General features: G+C 42.5%; 1 protein-coding gene across 1 annotated transcript in view; it reads left to right on the forward strand.

Moving 5' to 3' along the window:
- il1rapl2 (interleukin 1 receptor accessory protein-like 2) overlaps positions 1-17,157 on the forward strand; it is a 424,793-nt gene extending 407,636 nt beyond the window's left edge. Inside the window, exons 11-17 of the mRNA XM_034121393.1 lie at positions 2,957-3,066; positions 10,945-11,090; positions 13,430-13,507; positions 13,594-13,710; positions 15,979-16,101; positions 16,395-16,634; positions 17,059-17,157. Of these exons, the coding sequence (XP_033977284.1) occupies positions 2,957-3,066; positions 10,945-11,090; positions 13,430-13,507; positions 13,594-13,710; positions 15,979-16,101; positions 16,395-16,634; positions 17,059-17,157 (913 nt within the window). The remainder of the gene's footprint in view (positions 1-2,956; positions 3,067-10,944; positions 11,091-13,429; positions 13,508-13,593; positions 13,711-15,978; positions 16,102-16,394; positions 16,635-17,058) is intronic.
- The last annotated feature ends 4,646 nt before the right edge of the window (positions 17,158-21,803 follow it).

Genomic DNA, 21,803 nt, shown 5'->3' on the forward strand with positions numbered 1-21,803 from the left:
ACACCACAGAATACAATATTTTCTAAATATAATCATCTGTAATTGTTAATAACATAAACATAAACAATACTTTCATACGATGCGATCAAAGGCATTAAGACGTATGCAGATGTAGCTGGATTTCTTACAAACAATAACACATGGCTCACAGAGCCATGCTTTGCCTATTTCCTCTCTAATGATCACCTGACACACCCATCTGATGATGTCATCCTGATTCTTAAAGGGACCACGACTAGGCACAATAGGCACACAAAGAATAGCCCAGAAAATGCAAACAAGAGTAAACTTAGCTGTAACAGAACAAACACAGCTGTGCTGTGTTGTTTTTTGTATGTTTTGTTTTGTTTATTTGCCTGTACAGCACTTTGGTCTGGAGGTTTAAAGTGCTGTATAAATAAAGCTGTATTGTATTGTATTGTAAAATAGGGAATCTCGATCAAATCCTGAGCAGCTACTCCAAAGCACTGGGCAAGGGGCGTTATCGCTGGAGACATGACCAGGTCCTAAAGTCCATTGCTGAGGCAATAAGCAAGGGGATTAGTGATAGCAGATACACCAAAACTACAGCAAAGTCCATCAGGTTATTCAAAGAGGACGAGTGGCCGTTGAAAAGACGACTCTGCTGGTTTACTCTCCACAACACGAGACTGGGTGATGACAGTTGACCTTGAAAGGCAGCTGAACTTTCCAACACACTTTAACCAGTCCAGACTGAGACATCATCTTGGTCTCTGAGGCCACTAGACAGCTCATCTTGCTGGAGCTCACTGTGCCCTGGAAGGAAAGGATGGAGGAAGCTCATGAGAAAGAAGACAAAGTACCAGGAGCTGGTGGAGGACTGCCGCAGAGGTCTGATTAACCTCAGTCGGGTTGCCTGAAAGAGGGTGTCTGTTGCAAGACCTGAAACACCCAATAACTCCAGGAAACAACACTGAAGATGTGTTCAAGTTTGAGAATCAGAAGATATGTGTGGATTAACTTCTGATCAAAACGTCTGGGTATCATGAATGCAATGTTTGCCACAGAGTTTACTTTATGCCATATGTGACCCGCTCTATCGAAATCAGTCGGAAGTCGCAACGGCTCATTTCAAAATAAATGTGGATTTGCGTAAAAAAATAGTTTTTCGGGGTTCGGGTGTTTTGTTTGATTTTAAATAAACAAAGTCTTGGCTTTCAGAATATGAAACTTTTATTTCCAAAATCACACGATAAATACATGTTTGAAGCTTGTAAAGGGAAGATGACAGCTCTCACTCGCCACTCTGCTGTTCCGCAGCGCCGCCCCCCTCCCTCCGGCTGAAATTATGAATGTAAGGCGTATAGTAATCATAGATAACACAGCAGGGTCCGTTACAGTTTGTTTTCATCTGATTTCAAATAAACAAAGTCTTGGCTTTCAGAATATTAAACTTGTTTCGGCAAATTCAGATGATAAATACAACTTTGAAGCTTGTAACGGCATAGTTACAAGCGGAGAACGGCGTAACTTGACGTCACAGCAGGCATAACAACAGCCGGTGTTTCTCGTGAGTGTTTTCCCCGGGAAACAAACACAATACTCACAAACGCAAAATTACACAAACACACACACGTATACACACACACACACTCGTGAGCTTCCCCCAGACCAGTAATCCAAACGAAAATATCTTCCCTCCGTAGTATTTTGATCATTTGATCCGCTAATAATCAATCAGATCGATGGATTCCAGAGAAGAGGAAACTTTGAAGGCCTTTTTCTCAAAATGATGACTCTGTGACAGTCATTACATAATGTGACATATTTTGCTTAATATTTGGAGTACAAAAACAATCCTGATATCATTAGAAAGCTAGGAATCTCCTCTTTCCAACAGTGTAATACAACTCAAAATGTGTCTTCGGGTCAATGTGACTGATTTCGATGGAGCAGGTCACATATACCGAAATCCAATGGGAAAATCCTATTGCACTTGAGGGAGCCCTTTCTGATGCTAACTTCCTATATTGAAAATATTGTGAATCTTGTATTTATATTTAAATGTTTACAATGATATTGAACACAGTAGCATTGTAGCAAAGTAAACTAAAAGCCCATTTCAATGTCATAGTGCCTACAAAAAGTGAAAGATTTACAACCAAAACAATTTAGAGTCAACAATAAACCTAACCTGTATATCTTTTTTTGCATTTATTTTATTATAATTTATAACCTGGAGCACACAAGGAGAACAAAGCGACTCACAACAATGTGACTGATTTTGAAAGAGCAAGTCAGTGGCGTGGTCTGGCCTGGGAGTCCGGGGCACATTCAAGCTTGGCTCTGTCTGTGTGTGTGTTTAGCACAAGCTCTTTTTTTTGCGAGAGAGAGTGCACCGGTACCAGGGATTGTTGTTAGCATCTGGTTAGCTAGCTGCGCTGACGGATATAAGAAGCTGTTTCTACAACAAGGTGGAGCGAGAGTTCTCTGCCTCAGATAACTACAGCTCGGGTGAAGTAAAGGACTCTGTTTGGATAGTTACTGTTAGTCTAAGTTATCTCAGTGGGTCTCAAATGGTTTGGTCACCATTACGTAAACAAATATTTCCAAACCACACCTTTATATAATTGTATAACCTCTGTGATATTTATTGTTGGTGTCAATTGAGTAAAAAATGTAATCATGTTAATCGCAATAATAATCTGTAAATAATCACGTTAAATCACAACATACTAGTAATTCATTTTATTTTGGACAGATATAAAATAAATACATGTACGGTATAATGATGAAGAAATGCATGACAAACTGCTAGGAGAAATCAGAGGGTTTGTACCTTTCAGCTTAGTTTTAATGGCTTCTGAATTATTGCCATGAAGTCAGACAAGAACCTGAAAATGAGCATGTTAATGTTACCTCAGCTCCATAAATTGTTGATCTTGCAGTTTACACTTCACTTATTAAAGTTATTGTTTTTTGTCCTCCTCAGCAGAGGAAGCAGCGATGAAGAAACATTTGCTTTGGAGATCTTGCCGGACGTTTTAGAGAAACATTATGGATACAAGCTGTTTTTACCAGACAGAGATCTCATACCCAGCAGCAGTAAGTATCCATACTCTATCTACACACACATTCTGTCTCTCCCTCTCTATGGGCCGTTATAGCCCCAAACACGCTAAATCCCTCACTGTCAGAATAAATAGGAATGTATGGTGATTCTCATTTTAACACACTCACAAACAGACACACACATGTCTGCGTAAGATCTCAGGTGATAATCTCAAACCACAAAAATTAAGTCTACAGAGCGTCACTTGACCTAAATAACAGTTACTCACACGTTTATTTTTCATGTTTTTTATATTAAAGCAACACACACAAACACAATCTAAGTCTTTCACAGCGTGATTTACATCTATATCTCACTTTCACACCAACAAATTCCCATGTGCACTGCATATGATGCACAGAGTTCACACAACACACACCGTTTGTCATTGTATCTGGGGATATCTGTCTGTCCAACCGGAATGGGAAATATGATTGTTATTGCTCCATCTGTCAATGCTGTCACCTGACACACACACAGGTCCACTAATATGTGTTGATAGAAATATTTTTGGTACATGCAATAAGAAGAGCATAAGATGAAAATTGTGGATACTGTAATATAAGGATTTGTTAGTATTCTCAACATACACACACACACATCCATCATTGTTAAAGTCATCCCTGGCCTTGCTCGCTGCAGGGAAGGTGAATGGAGAATATAGATTGGAATGTAGGCAGGTTCATCTGCTTCATATGAGTGTTTTTCACGGAAAACCACAATTGTTAAGGAGGTTATGCCCATTTTCAGGTAAATACTTGCATTTTGGCTTTCTACTAGAATATGTGTGCCACCTGACTAGGAGGAAGAGCTACCCTCAGCATAGCGCACAGCTCAAAATAGTCGCTGATTGCCGCCCTTAATGTTCAAATATTCCAACTTTAACCCCGATTGACACTGGCTTTTCTATTCAAAACCAAATTTCCCGAATTGGGATCAATAAAGTACTATATTATCTCTTATGGAGGGTCAGGCCGATTGTCGAACCTCAGATTGAGGAGGAACAATGCGGAGTCCGTCCTGGTCGTGGAACGACGGATCAGCTTTTTACTCTCGCAAGGATCCTGGAGGGGGCCTGGGAGTACGCTTAACCGGTCTACATGTGTTTTGTAGATTTGGAGAAGGCGTATGACCGGGTTCCCAGGGAGTTACTGTGGGAGGTGCTGCAGGAGTATGGGGTGAGGGGGTCTCTTCTCAGGGCCATCCAATCTCTGTACTCCCAAAGCGAGAGCTGTGTCCGGGTCCTCGGCAGTAAGTCGGACCCATTTCTGGTGAGGGTTGGCCTCCGCCAGGGCTGCGCTTTGTCACCGATCCTGTTTGTAATATACATGGATAGGATTTTGAGGCGTAGTTGTGGGGGAGCGGGTCTGCAGTTCGGTGGACTAAGGATTGCACCACTGCTTTTTGCAGATGATGTGGTTCTAATGGCTTCATCGGTCTGCGACCTTCAGCTCTCACTGGATCGGTTCGCAACCGAGTGTGAAGTGGCTGGGATGAGGATCAGCACCTCCAAATCTGAGGCAATGGTTCTCAGCAGGAAACCGATGGACTGTCCACTCCAAGTAGGGAATGAGTCCTTACCCCAAGTGAAGGAGTTCAAGTATCTCGGGGTCTTGTTCTCGAGTGAGGGAACAATGGAGCGTGAGATGGGCCGGAGCAGCGGGAGCGGTACTGCAGTCGCTTTACCGCACCGTTGTGACGAAAAGAGAGCTGAGCCAGAAGGCAAAGCTCTCTGTCTACCGGGCCATTTTCGTTCCTACCCTCACCTATGGTCATGAAGGATGGGTCATGACCGAAAGAACGAGATCGGGGATACAAGCGGCCGAGATGGGTTTTCTCCGCAGGGTGGCGGGCGTCCCCCTTAGGGATAAGGTGAGAAGTTCAGTCATCCGGGAGGGACTCGGAGTTGAACCGCTCCTCCTTCGCGTCGAAAGGAGCCAGTTGAGGTGGGCGCCTCCCTAGGGAGGTGTTCCAGGCACGTCCAGCTAGGAGGAGACTGAGGGGTAGACCTAGGACCAGGTGGAGGGATTATATCTCTTTGCTGGCCTGGGAGCGCCTTGGAATCCCCCAGTCAGAGCTGGTTGATGTGGCCAGGGAAAGGAAAGTTTGGGGCTCTCTGCTGGAACTGCTACCTCCGCGACTCGACCACGGATAAGCGGGAGAAGATGGATGGATGGATGGATTATCTCTTATCTTATCTTATTAATAGGGCGCGTTAATAACGCGTTAACGCAAAAAAGAAATTAACGCCACTAATTATTTTAACGCGATTAACGCATGTGTATTTTTTGTCCTCGGCCGCCCCGTAGATTCAGAGCGCATCGACTTTAAAATACCATCTACAAGCTGATGCTGACAGCCCCGCTCCTGCCGCCCCCTTGTGGCAGACCACACTTCCACGCTCACCGGCAGGCCCGGACTGGCCATCGGGAGGACCGGGAGGGTGGGTGTATGTGTGGGGCGAGCGAGGCACACCTTACGTGTTGTTGTTGTTGTTAGCATCTGCTGCTAGCTAGCTGCGCTAACGGATATAAGGAGCTGTTTCAATGAAAACAGAGGAGCGACATTTCGCCGACAACTGCGCCGAGCACTTGACTTTATGCAGGTAGCCAGACAGTGGGACATTGTACGAAAAGTCAGCACACTCAGCACGGATAGTGCGCGCAACATGATTGCAGCGTCCAGGCAGCTCCCGTTCGAGCATATATGCCTTGAGCTGCACATAGCTCCAACGATCCATCACAGTGTCTTCACACACACACACACACACACACACACACACACACACACACACACACACACACACACACACACACACACACACTTTGTATTGTATTATTGTATGAGAGAGGTTCCAGCTTGAATTGAGGCGAATATTTGTAATGTTCAGAGGTTGTTGTGTTTAATATTCATGAGAATATTTGTCATTGTTCAAATGATAATAAACAAACATATAAAGCATATTTGTCCACTCATATGTTGATAAGAGTATTCAAAACTTGAAAAATATCCCTCTAAGGTACATTTAGAACAGATACAAAATGTGCGATTAATTTGCGATTAACTATGGACAATCATGCGATTAAATATTTTAATCGACTGACAGCCCTACTTATTAAGCATGGATGTGTAAGAGAACTGGATACAGCGTTAGAGGCGGGACCTCATTCATTCCTATCAGAGTTGCTCAGTGGCATGCACAAAGCCAAAATGGCCTGCCTCTCAAGAGCAAAGGTATCCGTATCTAGGCCCAAAGAGCATATGTGCCCTTGAGTTGAGCTTAAGCCCCGCCTTCGATCTGCAGCGTGACAATCGACTTGGCTCAGTCAAATGAATGGCGAGAAAATAACTCTGGATTCTGCTTTAAGCAAATTTCAAAACTTTTGGAACCCAACGATTTTGAACTGGAAGTTGATTTTATTTGTTTTAATCCACCTTTTTATCCAAAGCGACTTACATGCTTATGATGTTATGCTAAAATGTTGAAGAAATGTGCTTCAGGATATGGTACACATCTTATACCTGCTATTCTTTTTTTAAGCTTTTTTCAGAGGCGCCTGGTTACTTTCACTGCCGTATAAAACTAATTCATTCAGATATGAAGCCATTCTCTACTTTGCATTAGCATTTTATTACCACAACCTGTCCAAAGACTAAAATAACTTTATAATTTGAAGCTCCAAAGGAATATGTGTTATTTGAACTATTCAACATTTTCTCTTAAAATACATGAATACATTTACTTAAATATGGTTTATAATGAATCACCCTAAGCCAACATTAGTCCTCCTCCCAGCACATTCTCTACAAAAAAACACACCTGCATCCTAAGCGGGGTTTGAAAAGTCATATTTCCAGAGGCTGCCTCTCTGTTCCCTAATAACATCCCAACAACAGATGTCCACTGTGCAAAACATGCATAACTTACACTAAGCTGCATATGAATGAAAGTTTACAGATTGTGAAAATAAATGAGTTGGTAACAGCCACCCAAAAGAGTTTCCTTTTCAATGCTTACCAAAGCTATTGACAGAGCAACATGGTAAAAAAAAAACACGTTCAATTATCCACTCCATTAGCCCTCCGAAGAGTGCGAGAGTTAAACAACGGGGTCATTGGCTTGGGTGTTCAATTAATTGATTTACATAATCCTCAGAAATAGAGAGCGGGAAGAGGTAGGGAAGGGCAGAACAGAGGGGGGGGGGGGGAGAAAAAGACAGAGAAAGATGAAGAGAGTGATGGAAAAGCAGAGAAGAGAAAAAAGGGAAATTTTCAGATGCAGTGTACTATTTCTGCCCCTCACATTGAGCGGGAAATCAAAATGTGTTGTTGGAGAGTCTCTGTCATTAATTTAGTTAGCACAAGAAAATATGGTAGCAGTAGAGAGACATACGGAGATAGGAGATTTGTTTTTCACAGATCACTCAGTTTTAGACACTTTCGGGAACTACAAATTTGAAAAATAATGGGAACGGCGTACTTTCCCAAATAATTGTAAATAGGACAGTTAGGGAAGATGAGTTCAAATAGACCTAAGGATGAAGCAACAGCACTACAGTGAGGATGTAATAGGTCGCTCAGATTTTAGTTATTGTTTTTTCTTTTGGACATTAGAAGGTGGCTAATGGTTGCCATATTGCTAACGATATATGAAGTGGATTTAACTTCTCATTTTGGGAAATTCAACTAACTGAAAATATGCTATCTGTTCCAGCCCATTGAGTGGTGCAGCGGTGACGTATTTTGTAGGACGACCCGGCAGTTATCTTCGCAAGGGCTCTCTCGACAAAAAACAATGGGACTGTTTCATTGGATTTCAGTATATTGCAGAAAATAAGCTTTGTAGGAAACACACGTTTATGATACTTCCACGTTTTGGTCAGCAGAATAATCTCCACATATAAACACCACTCTTTACATTTTTGATGCATAAATGTAAAAAGCTAACATTAGGCTATAAGCTAACAACATCATGGTACCATGGTTGTGCATCACCACCACTAAGCTTTAAATGGACTGTTGTTCGGACGGATGATGTTTAGTAGTCTAATTTAGTCACTTGTTAGCAAGCTCTGTTATCCAGACACAAAGAAACTTCGGACATTCACAATTTGGGTGGTTACTGACGTATCTAATGTCCTAGTACAAAACGTGAAAATCTCTTAAGCTTGTGTTTCAACAGACGTTATTTCAGGCATCTAAATGTTGACTTTGAAACAAGGGAACCGGAAGTGGTAAAAGCTAACTAATTTCCGGGGTTTTCCAGGAGTCATTCCTGCACCACTGTATTCACCTCACTGAGTTCACATTTCCTTCCATAAGTTATAAGTAAAAGCTGATGGTGGTCAGCACAACTCTGACTCCCATTAAAGAGCTGTTACCAAAACTCTTGCACAAGCATTCCTGTCACTCTGCTGTAAACTCCTGCCAGTCATTTCCTGAACAAAAAAGGGGAAGGATGACGTCAGCAAAAATACATCAGATACTATACATACTGATGTTCAATGTTCTCTGCCTCTTTATTTAAGAACTTTAAATCTTATTGTTTGTCTTTGCATTTTTGGGAAAGATATGCAAAGCAAAAAAAATAGCTCAACATATTTCAAGTCAAACAGAAATAGGGACATGTGGGTGGTCAAAGTGCAGTTGTGATTAAAATTCAAAACTACTAGCTCTCCTGAAAAATAAATGACCTTTTAAGCACCTATAATGGTTACCCAATACTTAATTTCAATGTATCTCACAATGTTGAGCTATTCTTTTTAAGAAAAGCTTTTTCAATATTGGTCCTGGGACCTGTTCAATATTTGAATGTCTTATGCACTTGATAGTACATTTTGTGTTCCATAATAGCATATGCCTCTTTTCTTCTTCCCCTAAAGTGAGATGAGAACATTGATAGCCACCTTAACTTACTCCCTCTACTGTGATAATACTTCCAGCAGCTGTACAGTCCACTGCACCCAGCTTTTGGTTGTAAATAGTTACAGCACGTAATTCTCTCTAAAACCACAAATTGTTGATTACAACACATTTACATTTGCATTCACATCACACATGTTAAACAAATTACAAATAAAGCACTACTAAGTCAGCTTAAGAGGTGCTGGTAGTTGTATTTTATCAGTTTGAACTAAACCACGTTAGCTTTTTGCCCCTTTAGCTTTTATGCTATGTTAGGCTAACCTTATTCTGACTCCAGCTTAAAGGGGACCTATCATGCAAAATGCACTTTTGTACGTCTTTTATACATGAATATGTGTCCCCGGTGTTCCAGGGAACTCACCAAGTGTCAGAAAACACAACCCTCTCTATTTTCCTCCATACCCAAATCTCTAAAAAGGGGCTGCAATGGATCTGATAAAAACTGATCCAGATTTGAACACTTCAATGACGTCACAGAAGTGGCGCTACGGCTATTGGGCCAACTCTCCACCTATCAGGGGAATGTGGGGTTGGGCCACGGCCGGCCATTGCCGCTCGAAAGCGCTGGAGACGCTGTAGTACATATGCCAGGCCTCTAAGTGGCGCTGTAGTCTGCCACAAAAGCAGCGAAGAAGACTTCCCGCCCATAGTTACCATGGTTACCCTTCTGTTTATTCTCCGCTGTGGCTTTTTTTCTCCCTCCCCGAGGCAAGCGTTTGCTCCCGCTGCTTTAATTCAATGCAATCCCTCCCCGTCGAGGCAAGCACTGTAATTCTCTCCGGTTAGTCCACCAGCAGATGACAAACACCCACCTCTCCGCCTCTTCCAAGGAACGAGGGGACCGTGCAGCAGAGTTTCAGTTTCAGTTTCTTTCGCCGGTCAAGATGTCCGTTAAAGTTTAAATCTTCCGGACAAAATTTGAAAAGTGCCGGTCAAAGGTCTTCTTTGTTATTTATTGAGCTTTAAAACAAATGAATAACGACTCTATAGGCAGGGGTGCACATAACTGGTACGCAGGTACGCATGCGTGGCAACAATCTGAAATGCGTACCGTAACTTGTGTCACAAAGCGCATTTGCATACCGACGTACTTGTGAAGCTTTTCCAGAAGGCGGTTAGATCACCGGACGACAGAGTCGGTCTCCGTGTGCACAGACAGGGCTGCTGTTAATGTCGGTCTGTACAGCAGCCCTGCGCTAAAACAGCTGATCACAACGTACACACGCTCCGCGGTCACGAAGCTCTGTACTCCACCCCCCCCCCCCGTTGACAATCGCCAGAAGTTGGAGTACCAAGCACTGACTCCAGGTACTCATCTGAGTACCTCACTGAGAAAGTTGTGTGCACCCCTGGTTATAGGCCTATAACAATATAATAAAACACGGAGGACGGAGATCTTTTTTTCTCCCCCTCTTGACTTGATCAGAGCACGGCTCCCCTCTCCTGCAGGGGGGCGTGGTCAGCTGCAGCTCACAGAATCAGCCCAGTAGACAGCAAACAGCACATAGAGCGAAATGAGGCATGGCTAAAATGCATGATCTGTTTGGTATTTTGAAAACAGAAACGTATAAATATACCTTATATAGGTATGGCCCTACAATATATCATTTAAATATAGCATGATAGGTCCACTTTAAGGTTTATATCAATCTTCTAATGTCAAGCAAGTTAGCATATATTTTTACATTTTCTAAACACCATTCCGTCAAATGATGATTATGAGAAAAAATGCTTACTTTGTCAATCCTGTTTTGTATTTAAATCAGATAGAAAAACAACAAGGAAAATATTTACTTTTGTTTTGGAACTGTTTCTTGTCTTTAACATTTATTCCAAACAAGTTCATTAGAAAACAGACGATGTATTGATCTTCATTTTATTCTTAAAACTTCCCTTTCTTTCTCTCTATTTAGTTTTCCCTTTGTCTCCATGTGTCTCTCTCCCAGCCTACATCGAGGACTTGGCTCGCAGCGTGGAGCAGAGCAGACGTCTGATCATCGTTTTGACTCCAGAGTTTGTGGCCAAAAGAGGGTGGAGCATCTTTCAGATAGAGACACGCCTCCACTCCATGCTGGTTACCGGGGAGATCAAGGTATGACATGGGAAGGAAACAGGAAGTACAAAAATAAGAGACATGCAGAACCATAACGTCGGAACTATTGCATTGTTTAGAGCAGGGGTTCCCAATAATATTTTTTTTAATTTTCGCACCTATGCCACCAGTCATATAATTTCATCCAGTAGCTAGTTAATCTTTCACCAGAAAACCGTTGAAAATGGCTTTTATGATGTTCCGAGGGATTCGGCGGCTCAGCCTAACCCCTAGATTCCACCGGGTCTGTCTGCGGCGCGTTACGGGCGCGTTACGGCTGCGCCGCGGTGCTCACGGCGATCGCGGCCACTCTAGTCAATGGGTGCTATTCCACCACACGCGGCGCGTTACGGCTCAGAAGCGGCTCGGCGCAGGGCTCCTCTAAAATTAGGATGAATCCTATTTTTGACGCGGCGCAGCCGTAACGTAAGGTCGGGCAGGCAGGAAGTGGAACGTTCAGAGCATATATAGCATATATATATATATATATATATATATATATATATATATATATATATACACACACACAAACACATTTTGCAGACCCTATCCCTCCGTAGTCTTTCAAGTAGGAGGAGAAATGCCAGCGTTCTCCTCCGGTTTACAGGCACTGTGTAAATTATATATATAGAATAATTATGATGATGAATGCATTTTTTTACCACTAAAATACAGCAACACATCTTTGATTCATGTCGTTTATAACTGGAATATTACAGTTATTATTAACTTTGTCTGTACAAAGTAGCCTGTCCAGGAAATATGCCCAAATCAACAAAAACTGCGAGCCGGCAGGCAAGACGCTCCGCTTCTGAAATGCTTCTGAAACGTGCCTGGTAGGGTATGACGCCGGAGGAGGCCGGACCAAAACCGCGGCGCAGACTGACCCGGTGGAATCTAGGGGTTAGGTCTCAGCCTCTTGTGCGCACAAGCATGTTACCGGTGCGCCAAGTAGGAAGAGGAGCGCACAGGAGACAACCGTTTGATTGCAGACTGTTATGTTTATGTGGGGAAATGGTGGTGCATACATTATTTGAGATATATTTCAAACTCGGACTTCATTTTAAGGACATGTCGGCCAGGGGTGTAGAGCTATTTGTTTAAGCACCGGATTGGCAAAACAGGAGAGTAAACCAGTCTGCCTTGATCTATGAATTAATGTCCGGGACTCTCACGGTATCTGCTGCCCGCAGCTGTTTTATAGAAGGAAAACCTCCTTCACTTCATGAAATGGCTGCAGCATCAGGAGGCAGCGGGACGTATACTCCGCCTCTGAGAAGTGCAGCACCAGCGGGTAAAGAGCTGTGCCTTTTTACGCACCGCATTCGCTGTGTTTAACTTCATCAGAACAGCTTAAGAGTGACTGCAGGCTGCTACGTGTTAACCACACACACCTCTACACACATCTCTACACACATCGAACTGCCCGATTACTCCCCCTTTTATTAGTTTTATGAAGGAGATGTCCAGTCAGTCACCAAGGCGCATGATGTGTATGTGCTCTGCTCAGCTCAGCTCTGTGTGTTCGGTGTGTTTGTGTCTGTCCGACACCGGCATTTGTTTTCAAATGTTTATGAACAGTAATTTACACACATATGGCTAACTCCATATATGTGGCTGTTCCCAAAATAAATTAGTTTAATCTTAATCTCGATGTAGTGCTAAATGCTGTCGGAGTGCACCGGAACGAACAACACTATCATAATATCTTCTGAAAACAAATGCCAGTGTCACACACACACACACACACACACACACACACACACACACACACACACACACACACACACACACACACACACACACACACACACACACACACACACACACACACACACACACACACACACACACACACACACACACACACACACACACACACACACACACACACACACACACACACCATAATACGCCTTCTCCTCGTTTTCCCAGCATTCACTGGATTATCCGTAAATCAAACAAAACCAAAACGTTGATTTATCTGTTTTCCCGTTTTGGTTTAAAAACTGAATAACGTCGGTTTTTTGGTTTTCCGAAAAACCAAAAAACGACACCGGTTCTTTTTTCAACTTTGTTAATATGTTTTGGATGCATATTGTTCTAGTATTTGTTCAGGCTGTTACATACAATTAGCCTCTGTTGCTACCTGCTGGTGGTGAGTAAATATTAAAATGAGTTAAAATTGACAACCGGTCCGCGATTTTTTTTTAATGTATCTGCACAATAAAGGTTGGGAACCCCTGGTTTAGAGAAGTTGTGAAGTACTTTGCACAACACTTTGAAGAGCAGCTTAGTTCTCCCTTCTTAAACACCTCCACCTCTGTGATTCTTTCCAGGTGATCATGATTGAGTGTGCAGACCTGAAGAATGTCATCAACTACCAAGAGGTGGAAGCACTTAAACACACAATCAAGGTATGCAGGGAGGGCTAAATAGAGGGAGGGTGTGATTTGTCTTCAGACAGCAGGAGGAATAATAATAATCTCTTCCCTTTCCTCAGGTTTTATCCATCATCAAGTGGAGGGGTCCTAAGAGCAATGAGCTGTCATCTAAATTTTGGAAACAGGTGGTCTACGATATGCCTGCTAAACGCAGAGAGACGTTGTCCAGACGCCAGGTACACTGCTATTTACCAGAAATTAAAATCAAATATGTTTTCACAATCCTGCACAAACCGGCACTGTCTGGATGAGCAGAACTACAAACCTTTACATTTTCCAACAAAAAGTAATACAATGGAAACAACATTACTTTTTAAGAAAAGAACATAATGGTTTGGAAAAAAAACTGTTGAAGATGCACATCTTAAACAATATCCACTGAAACCTTTCCCCTCCTACTCATGGACGATGCATTAGCAGAACAACACTGTGTCCATGGCATGTCCAGGAGCTTAAGGAACTAGCTGTGTTAATGTAGTCTGCACATTTACTGATGATCCCCTGGGGGGCACACACACACACACTCACTCACGTTTACCATGTGTTAACACTTCAGGTGGTGTATGACCTGATTAGCTAAGATATGTTCTCCTGCAGGATATTCTGCTCAAATTAACACAATTTGTATGATTTTTTAAGTCTAAATGCAATTGCCAGAAGTAAAAAGCTAACGTTTATATGAACACTACTAAGCTAAAGGTGGCTAATATTCGGAGTGATGACGTTTAGTAGTTTCATATACGAAATTGTAAGCAACGGTTGTCTTCATGACACATAGAAGATTCAGACGTTCACTAGTGGGGTATTTACTGACATATTTTATGTCCCATACCTAAACGTGAACATCTTTTAAGGTGTAACCACAGAACTTATTTCTATCTTTACAATAATGTGATCAAACATCTGTTGACTTTGAGACAAGGTAACCTGAAGTGGTAAAATGCTAACTCATTGCCAGGTTTTAGAACTCATGCCTGCACCTATATATTCATTCTCCTATAACGCTATGTAGCAAGGAGACGAGAAGAAAAGGTCAAGTCGTTTTTCAATTTATGGGCAAAGAAACACACTTTATAATTTGTTGGCTCGGGAACTCTCAAGAATTCAAGCCATCCATCTTGCTCAGCAACTAACACTGAATGGAGATCAGCTGTGTTCTGACCCTCACCACCACCAGAACCTTGGAGGTTGACATTTATGGACTGCCTGAGTCAATGTGAACCTCACTAGTTCACTTAACATTTGATAGTGACCTTAATGAACTAAATACCCAAATACGATAAAGTGAACTTTAGCTAAATAGTTTCAGACCAAAGGAGACAAACAGGGGCTATGATGTCATCCTCACATAATATCCTGTACTAATATGAGGTTTGAAGGCTTTAAAAGAAACACTTTTTATGGTGTTCGACTGTGAATACCCCGCAGGGACCTTCAAACAAACCCAAATTAACTTAATCCATTTAGATCAGGGGTGCCCAATACGTCGATCGCGATCGACCGGTCAATCGCGATCGACCAGTCAATCGCAAGGGTAGTGTGGGTAGATTGCATGGCATTGAAAAAAAAAGAAGAAATTCTTTTTTTTTTTTAAGTTAGCCTATCATCCATCCTTACTATGGCTTTTGCCACTTGATTGACGTACAGGTAAGCCAGTCTGAGTTGTATTGTGCCATACGGGTTCATGCAGTTATGAGGGGGCCTCACATCCTCATCTGAAGCGCAAATGCGGCGCACTATTATACACTTATGCTGCGCAATTAGTGTAAGCGCGCCACAGTTTATCCACCGTTTAGTCCACTAGCACCCCCCCCCCGCCCGCTCACGACACAGATTGGGCAGGGGCGGCCCTGTAGGTAGATCATTTGGGCTTGGTCATTTTAAAAGTAGCTCCCAAGCTGAAAAAGTGTGGGCACCCCTGATTTAGATAATAAGGCTATGAGGTTCAAATAGTTCTGACTGTAAACAATTCCCAAAGGAAAAAGTGTTAATCTGTCTGTCAAAAGTTTTTGACTTTGATTTCAAATAACCTGTGGTATGCACCAAGGTCTCCAATCCATCTGAAGATAAAAATAAATACTACTTTCCTAAAAATGTTACTCAAACAAGACTGAATTATATTTTAGTTATGAACTATTAGGGTTAACTACCTTGGCAAAGGAGGTTTTCTTTTTGGTTTGGTCTGAATGTTTGTCAGGATTACGAATAAACAACAAGCGTAGGAGGGTGTTGCACAGGCAACAGTAAAACTCTATACATTATGGAGCAAATCAGAATGATGGGAGCATAGACAAAAAAAGTCTTATCTTTTGACATAAACATGTATTCCAATATGTTTCCTATTACTGTTGTAATTTCCCAAATCAGTTTAAATATCCTTGATTACACAAACAATTGTATAAATCTGCATCGTTAAAGCTATATAACTGTTTCCATGCTAACAGGTGATGGACTCCGGCGAACAGGGTCTCTTTGGTGACCTACAGACCACTGTGTCCACCATTGCCATGACAACCACCTCCGCCTCCTTGGCGCCCCAAAATGACAGTCGCCATGGACATCATCAGGTAAGCTGCTGCATGTTTGTTACTTCAAACTCATTTTGCGTGTTTGAGTCGACATGTTTCCAGAACCAGTGGTGACCTGGATTGTTTCCATCAGCCGGTATTTGACAGCCTTTGAACGGAAAAATCTGTTCAAGTTCAAGAAATGAAAATGTCCGCTGAAAAAATATCTGTTGAGAAGTCTCAACAGAGTTTATGTCTTTGTCTTTTTCAAATTTTCAGTGCAGTAGTTTTGGAATTATAGAGATATAATTACCTTAACTAAAAAATTAAAGAGCTGTGTTGTCTCACTACAGGTTGCCTTGGGGACGGACATCCCGGACTATAACCACATGACGTTGCCGCTGGGAGGCGGTCACACTGCCACAGCAGCCCAAATGAGGCACTTCTGCCGCAGCTATGAGTTCCAGCTTCCCCCACAGCCGCCCTCCATGTCGCCTCCCCTCCCACCTCCCTCCACCGTGCAGTTCTCCACCCTGGGCCCCGGGGGGCGCCACGTCTATTGCAACATCCCTATGACACTGCTGAATGGACAGGTGGGAGAAAAAGACAGGATCAATAATTTTGTTTGCAATTCCTACCATCCAACACCTACACAGTGTATCCTTTCCTTGAATGTCCATGCTTTTGTTTATCTGCATGTCCTATCACATTAAAAATAAAAACCCTCTTTTCTCCCCAGGGGTTCAAAGCTGTTCACTGGGGAACAAGAGGTCTGTTTGGATAAAAGCAAATGTAGAAAGAAAATAGTATATTCATATTATCCAATCTAAAACATGTATTTATTTTAAAACACTGGGAAATAGCTGTCATATGCAGTAATACAGTGAGCATGGTGCACTTCTGGCATGCATTAGAGCTTTGTATTAATGCAGCCCGGGTTTTAATTGTATATTTTTGCCAGGAGTCGTTGTTTTAAGGAGATTCCTACTAATCACCGTTGTGCTGTGTTTTTTCCAGGGGCATCAGAGCAGTACGCTTGGGAAGAAACCAGAACTCCACATGAACAGCACCTTTGTACCTCTCACCAGCAGAGAACTAAGCTCTGACATTTGGTAGAGGGAGTGCGCAACTGGTACCGGATTACAGACCGGTTTACAGACTGTTTTAACACTGGATTTGGTAAAGGTTTAGACTGGTTCCTTATTGGGTGTTTGGACTGTGTACAGCCTTGTTTCTAAGGAGGGACTGCTTAGGGAATGCCTGCAGACTTGAGAAACTTTATCCCACGCCATGAAGAAAGGACTGCCTGAAGACTGCATAAGCCTTGGATTCTCAATGGTTGGATTAAATGCAGACTTCTCACAGACAAGCAGATTCATCTTATAAAACTGATTGTACACTGGTTCTGGACAACTGGGTATGGACTGATACAATGACTGGTTATACACTTTGGACCTGTGCAGAGATTTTCTAGACCGTTATGGACATGTGGATGTACAAATGGGAAAATGTCCAGGATACTCAAACAATGGTATCGAGAAACAGGAGTGCTCCTACCAAGTTGGACTTTGGAGCACAAAAAAAAACATCTCAAATTACCATCTGCTCACGGACCAGCTGTTGATTAATCAACTGCTTAAGTTCTCGTAGATGCCGCTCATTGTAGCGCAATCTCGGAATGCCGATGGATCTCTCAGTGGAGCTCGCAGTAAATCTACTTGTTGACTAGTTGGCATGTCAGTATACAAGGCAACATTCAAGCAATGATTTTGGAATACCAGTCCACCTTAAAACAACAAGTCAACCTCTTGAAAAGCTATTCCTGGCTAGCTAGCTAGCTACCTGGTTTGTTTTCCTGGAAGCTAAAATGGTTGACTTAAAATAAATGGATTCCAGCAGGAATATCAAGATAAGAAGCGATCCGTGGAGCAATTGCTGAACTGTATAACTGAGAAAGCACACTTAGCAGGTGTATATGGAAAAATAACTAGTTGTAAAGACTATTTGTCTGAAAGGCTAGTTAGTTCTCGAGCTAAAAGCACCAGGAGACTGCTAACATGCCAGCTCACCTTGTAACACAGCAATCAGCAAGTAGTCAACACATCAAGAGGTGAGCTGGCCAAGAGGTAACCTTTAACCACCAAGCTAAAAGCAAAAAGGACTTGGCTTTTTCTATTTGCATGACCATCCATTTAGATAAAAGAATAATCAAATAAATATAGATAAGAGTAAATGACACAATCATTTCTCGCAGCCTCTTTTAATAAGGGGAAGGATAAACGTATTTTGTTGATACAGTATTGTTTTCTGTCCGGCCATGAAGTAAAGATAGAAACTGATAAAGGGAAAAAAGGAGGTGTCCCTCCAAAAGCATTTTTTTAGTTTTAGGATTTTATGTATTTAGACGGTTGGTCACTATTCTAACCAGTCTTTGTTTTTAAATGTTTGTTACAATAATCTCTGTACAGCTTCCATAACTTATGCATAGACATATACATGACAGTGATTTGTTCCCTAGAGTTTATGTTAACTCCCAGAGTGTGTGAGACCCAGAGCCTTTTATTGCTTTCATTCTGTTCCTCTTTTCATCTATGGATGGATGGATGGATGGATGGATGGATGGATGGATGGATGGATGGATGGATGGATGGATGGATGGGATGGATGGATGGATGGATGGATGGATGGATGGATGGATGGATGGACGGATGGAGGGTTGGGTGGGTGGATGGATAGAGACATGGTGTTAATGGATGGGTGGTTGGGAGCATGGATAGATAGATAGATAGATAGATAGATACAAATATCAATGGATAGATGGTGGTTGGATGGATTGTTAGTTGATGGATCAATGGGTGGATGGATAGATAAATAGGGTTAATGGGTGGGTGGAAAAATGGAGGGATGAATGGGAGGTTGGAAGGTGGATGGATGGTTCGATAAATAGGGTTGTTGGGTGGATGGAAGGATGGATAAATAGATAGATTGGTTTGGGACAGATGGATGATTGATGGTTGGATTGTGAATATATTGGTGGATGGTGGGAGAATGGATATATAGATTTATGGATGGATGCGATGTGGATGCGATGTGGATGCGATGTGGATGGATGGATAGATTTATGGGTGGATGAATGGACGCAGTACTAACGACCTGATGTTTTGATCCTGACACTCTGGAAAGCAGACCCTAGCAGTCAGCCGAAGGGGCTTCGCTGCACACAGAGCCGGACTCCAAGCTGAACCACATTCTTCTTTGTGAGCTTTAAGAAACCAAGACTACTACCATAATATTTAAGCAAAGTGAATAATGTTTTTGAATTTACACAAAGGAACTGTCATTGTCTTATTAGAACAAATGAATTCTGGATATTTGAGATTGTTTGATACAATAATTAATTATTTTAGTTGTTATATTCGATGGCAATATATAGTATAGTGGTTGTCTTTTGATTTCTGCTAATTTGTTTAAATATTCTTTGGATATATTGGTTGAAATACTTTAACTGAGAGCAAATAAAAATTATATGAGTTGTTTTATACATCTTGGATGACTGTCGTCTGATGAAACTCTTTATTTCTGTTTTTTTTTTTCCATGTTCCCCTTTGCTGATTTAATTTGTTGTATCTTACTTAACCAGACACTCTCCAGGCTGTTTCCTCATTCTTTCTTCCAAAAGTCTTATTCTTACTGTTTTCGGCTCTTCCCACACTCTTTCTCTTTTAATTTCCCTGACTCCCAGTCCTTCTACTCTTCTCCCACATTTTGGATTCCCTAATAATTCTGCTGGTTGTATTGATGGCATTGTAACACCTTCACAGTGTCCCTCAAGGCTCTGTGCTTGGCCCCCTCCTGTTCACCATTTACATGCTCCCCCTCGGCCAGATCATCCGCCATCATGGACTCAACTTCCACTGCTATGCTGATGATACCCAAATCTATCTCAGCACTACTCCATCCTCCCAGCTCCCCCCTCAATCTCTTGTCAACTGCCTGCATGAAAAAACAACCTGGATGTCATCAAATGTACTCAAGCTTAACAGCAAGAAAACGGAGCTCATGGTTGTGGCACCCAAGGCGCTGCTCCGGAAGGTTGGTGACTTCATCCTCGAGGTTCACGGCAGCTCCATCTCCCCATCTCCTGAAGTCCGCAACCTGGGTGTCATCTTTGACTCCACCCTTTCCTTCCATTCCCACATCAAGTTTGTCACCAAATCTGCCTTTTCCACTTAAAGGTCACCTATCATGCTATTTTTAGGCAATAGCATAGGTCTCAGATATATAAAAAACAAGTGTTTTGCTCAAAATACCAAACAGATCACCCAATCTAGCCATGCCTCATATCCCTCTATTTCACTTCCTGTTTCAAAAGTGCTGATTTTGGGTATAATTAAAGCTTTAAAAAAAAATTGATAAAAAAGAGGGGCGGAGCTTATGCCTGCTCATGCGGGAGATTCTACCGGCAGATACTGCCGTCATGAAACGCCATATCATGGATTATCAAGGATTATTTCTGAAACAGTATGGAGCTCAAAGGCTTTCTCTCTTGCCGGTTATACCACAAGGTGAGTTCCTTTTTATTTCCTGCTTCTTCACACACATGCTCTCTCCAGTACAGGTTAGCTCTGAGTGTTAGCGATGCTAATGTAAACACCGACCATATTACGTTCAAAACAGTCGGGCATTGTTTCTGATAGCAACGTTTCTGATAATGCTGTGGGTCTGCATTGCCGATATGACGTCATATCAGACGCAAATCTGGATCAGCTCCGTTGTACCCCCGTTTTTAGAGATTTGGGTACGGAGGAAAAGAGAGGGTTTTATTTTCTGACGCTCCGTGAGTTCCCTGACACACCGGGGACACATATTTATGTATAACAGACATCACAAAGTGCATTTTGCATGATAGGTCCCCTTTAAAGAACATTGCCAGACTCCGACCGTCACTCTCGGAGTCTGTTGCAGAAACCTTAATACATGCATTTGTCACCTCCTGCTTGGACTACTGCAATGGTGTCCTGTTCAGGGTACCCAACAAAACCCTGGACAGGCTCCAGTTTGTCCAAAACTGTGCTGCCAGGGTACTCACGCACACAAAGCCGTGGCAGCACATCACTCCCACCCTCGTCCACTTACCCTGGTTGCCGGTCAAGTCCCGCATTTCCTATAAAATCCTCCTCGCCTACAAGTCCCTCCATGCCCATGCCCCCCACTACTTATCGGACTTCCTCCGCCCACATGCCCCACCCCGGAACCTGCAGTCTTCAGACTCTGGCCTGCTCACCACCGCCCGCACCAACCTGCGAACCTTCGGGGACAGAGCTTTTAGTGTGGCAGCCCCCACCCTCGGAACGCCCTCTCTGCAGTGATCTGCAACATCCCCACACTTGACACCTTTAAAAGGTCCCTCAAGTCCCATCTGTTTTTAAAGGCCTTCGGCCCCTAATTTATTTGTTGTTTTGTCTGTCTGACTGTTTTTGTTTTACTCCTGTTTATTCTGTAAAGCGACCTTGGGTCCCTTGAAAGGCGCTATATCAATTTAAGTTATTATTATTATTATTATTCTGGTCAGAATAGAGGAAATAGACTAAGGCTCTCACTGAAACCAGTTTCACACTCTGCTGCGCTAATCTGAGCAGAGCAACAGTGACTTGAATAGGATTTGAGCTATGATGAGCAGGGATTGCCAAAGGCATCAGTGAAAAGAAAGCAATTTAACCCTTGTGCCCTCCTCAAATGTACTACCTTCTACACCTTCGTGG

Source organism: Trematomus bernacchii, unplaced genomic scaffold (assembly GCF_902827165.1).
Source record: "Trematomus bernacchii unplaced genomic scaffold, fTreBer1.1, whole genome shotgun sequence".
NCBI lineage: Eukaryota > Metazoa > Chordata > Actinopteri > Perciformes > Nototheniidae > Trematomus > Trematomus bernacchii.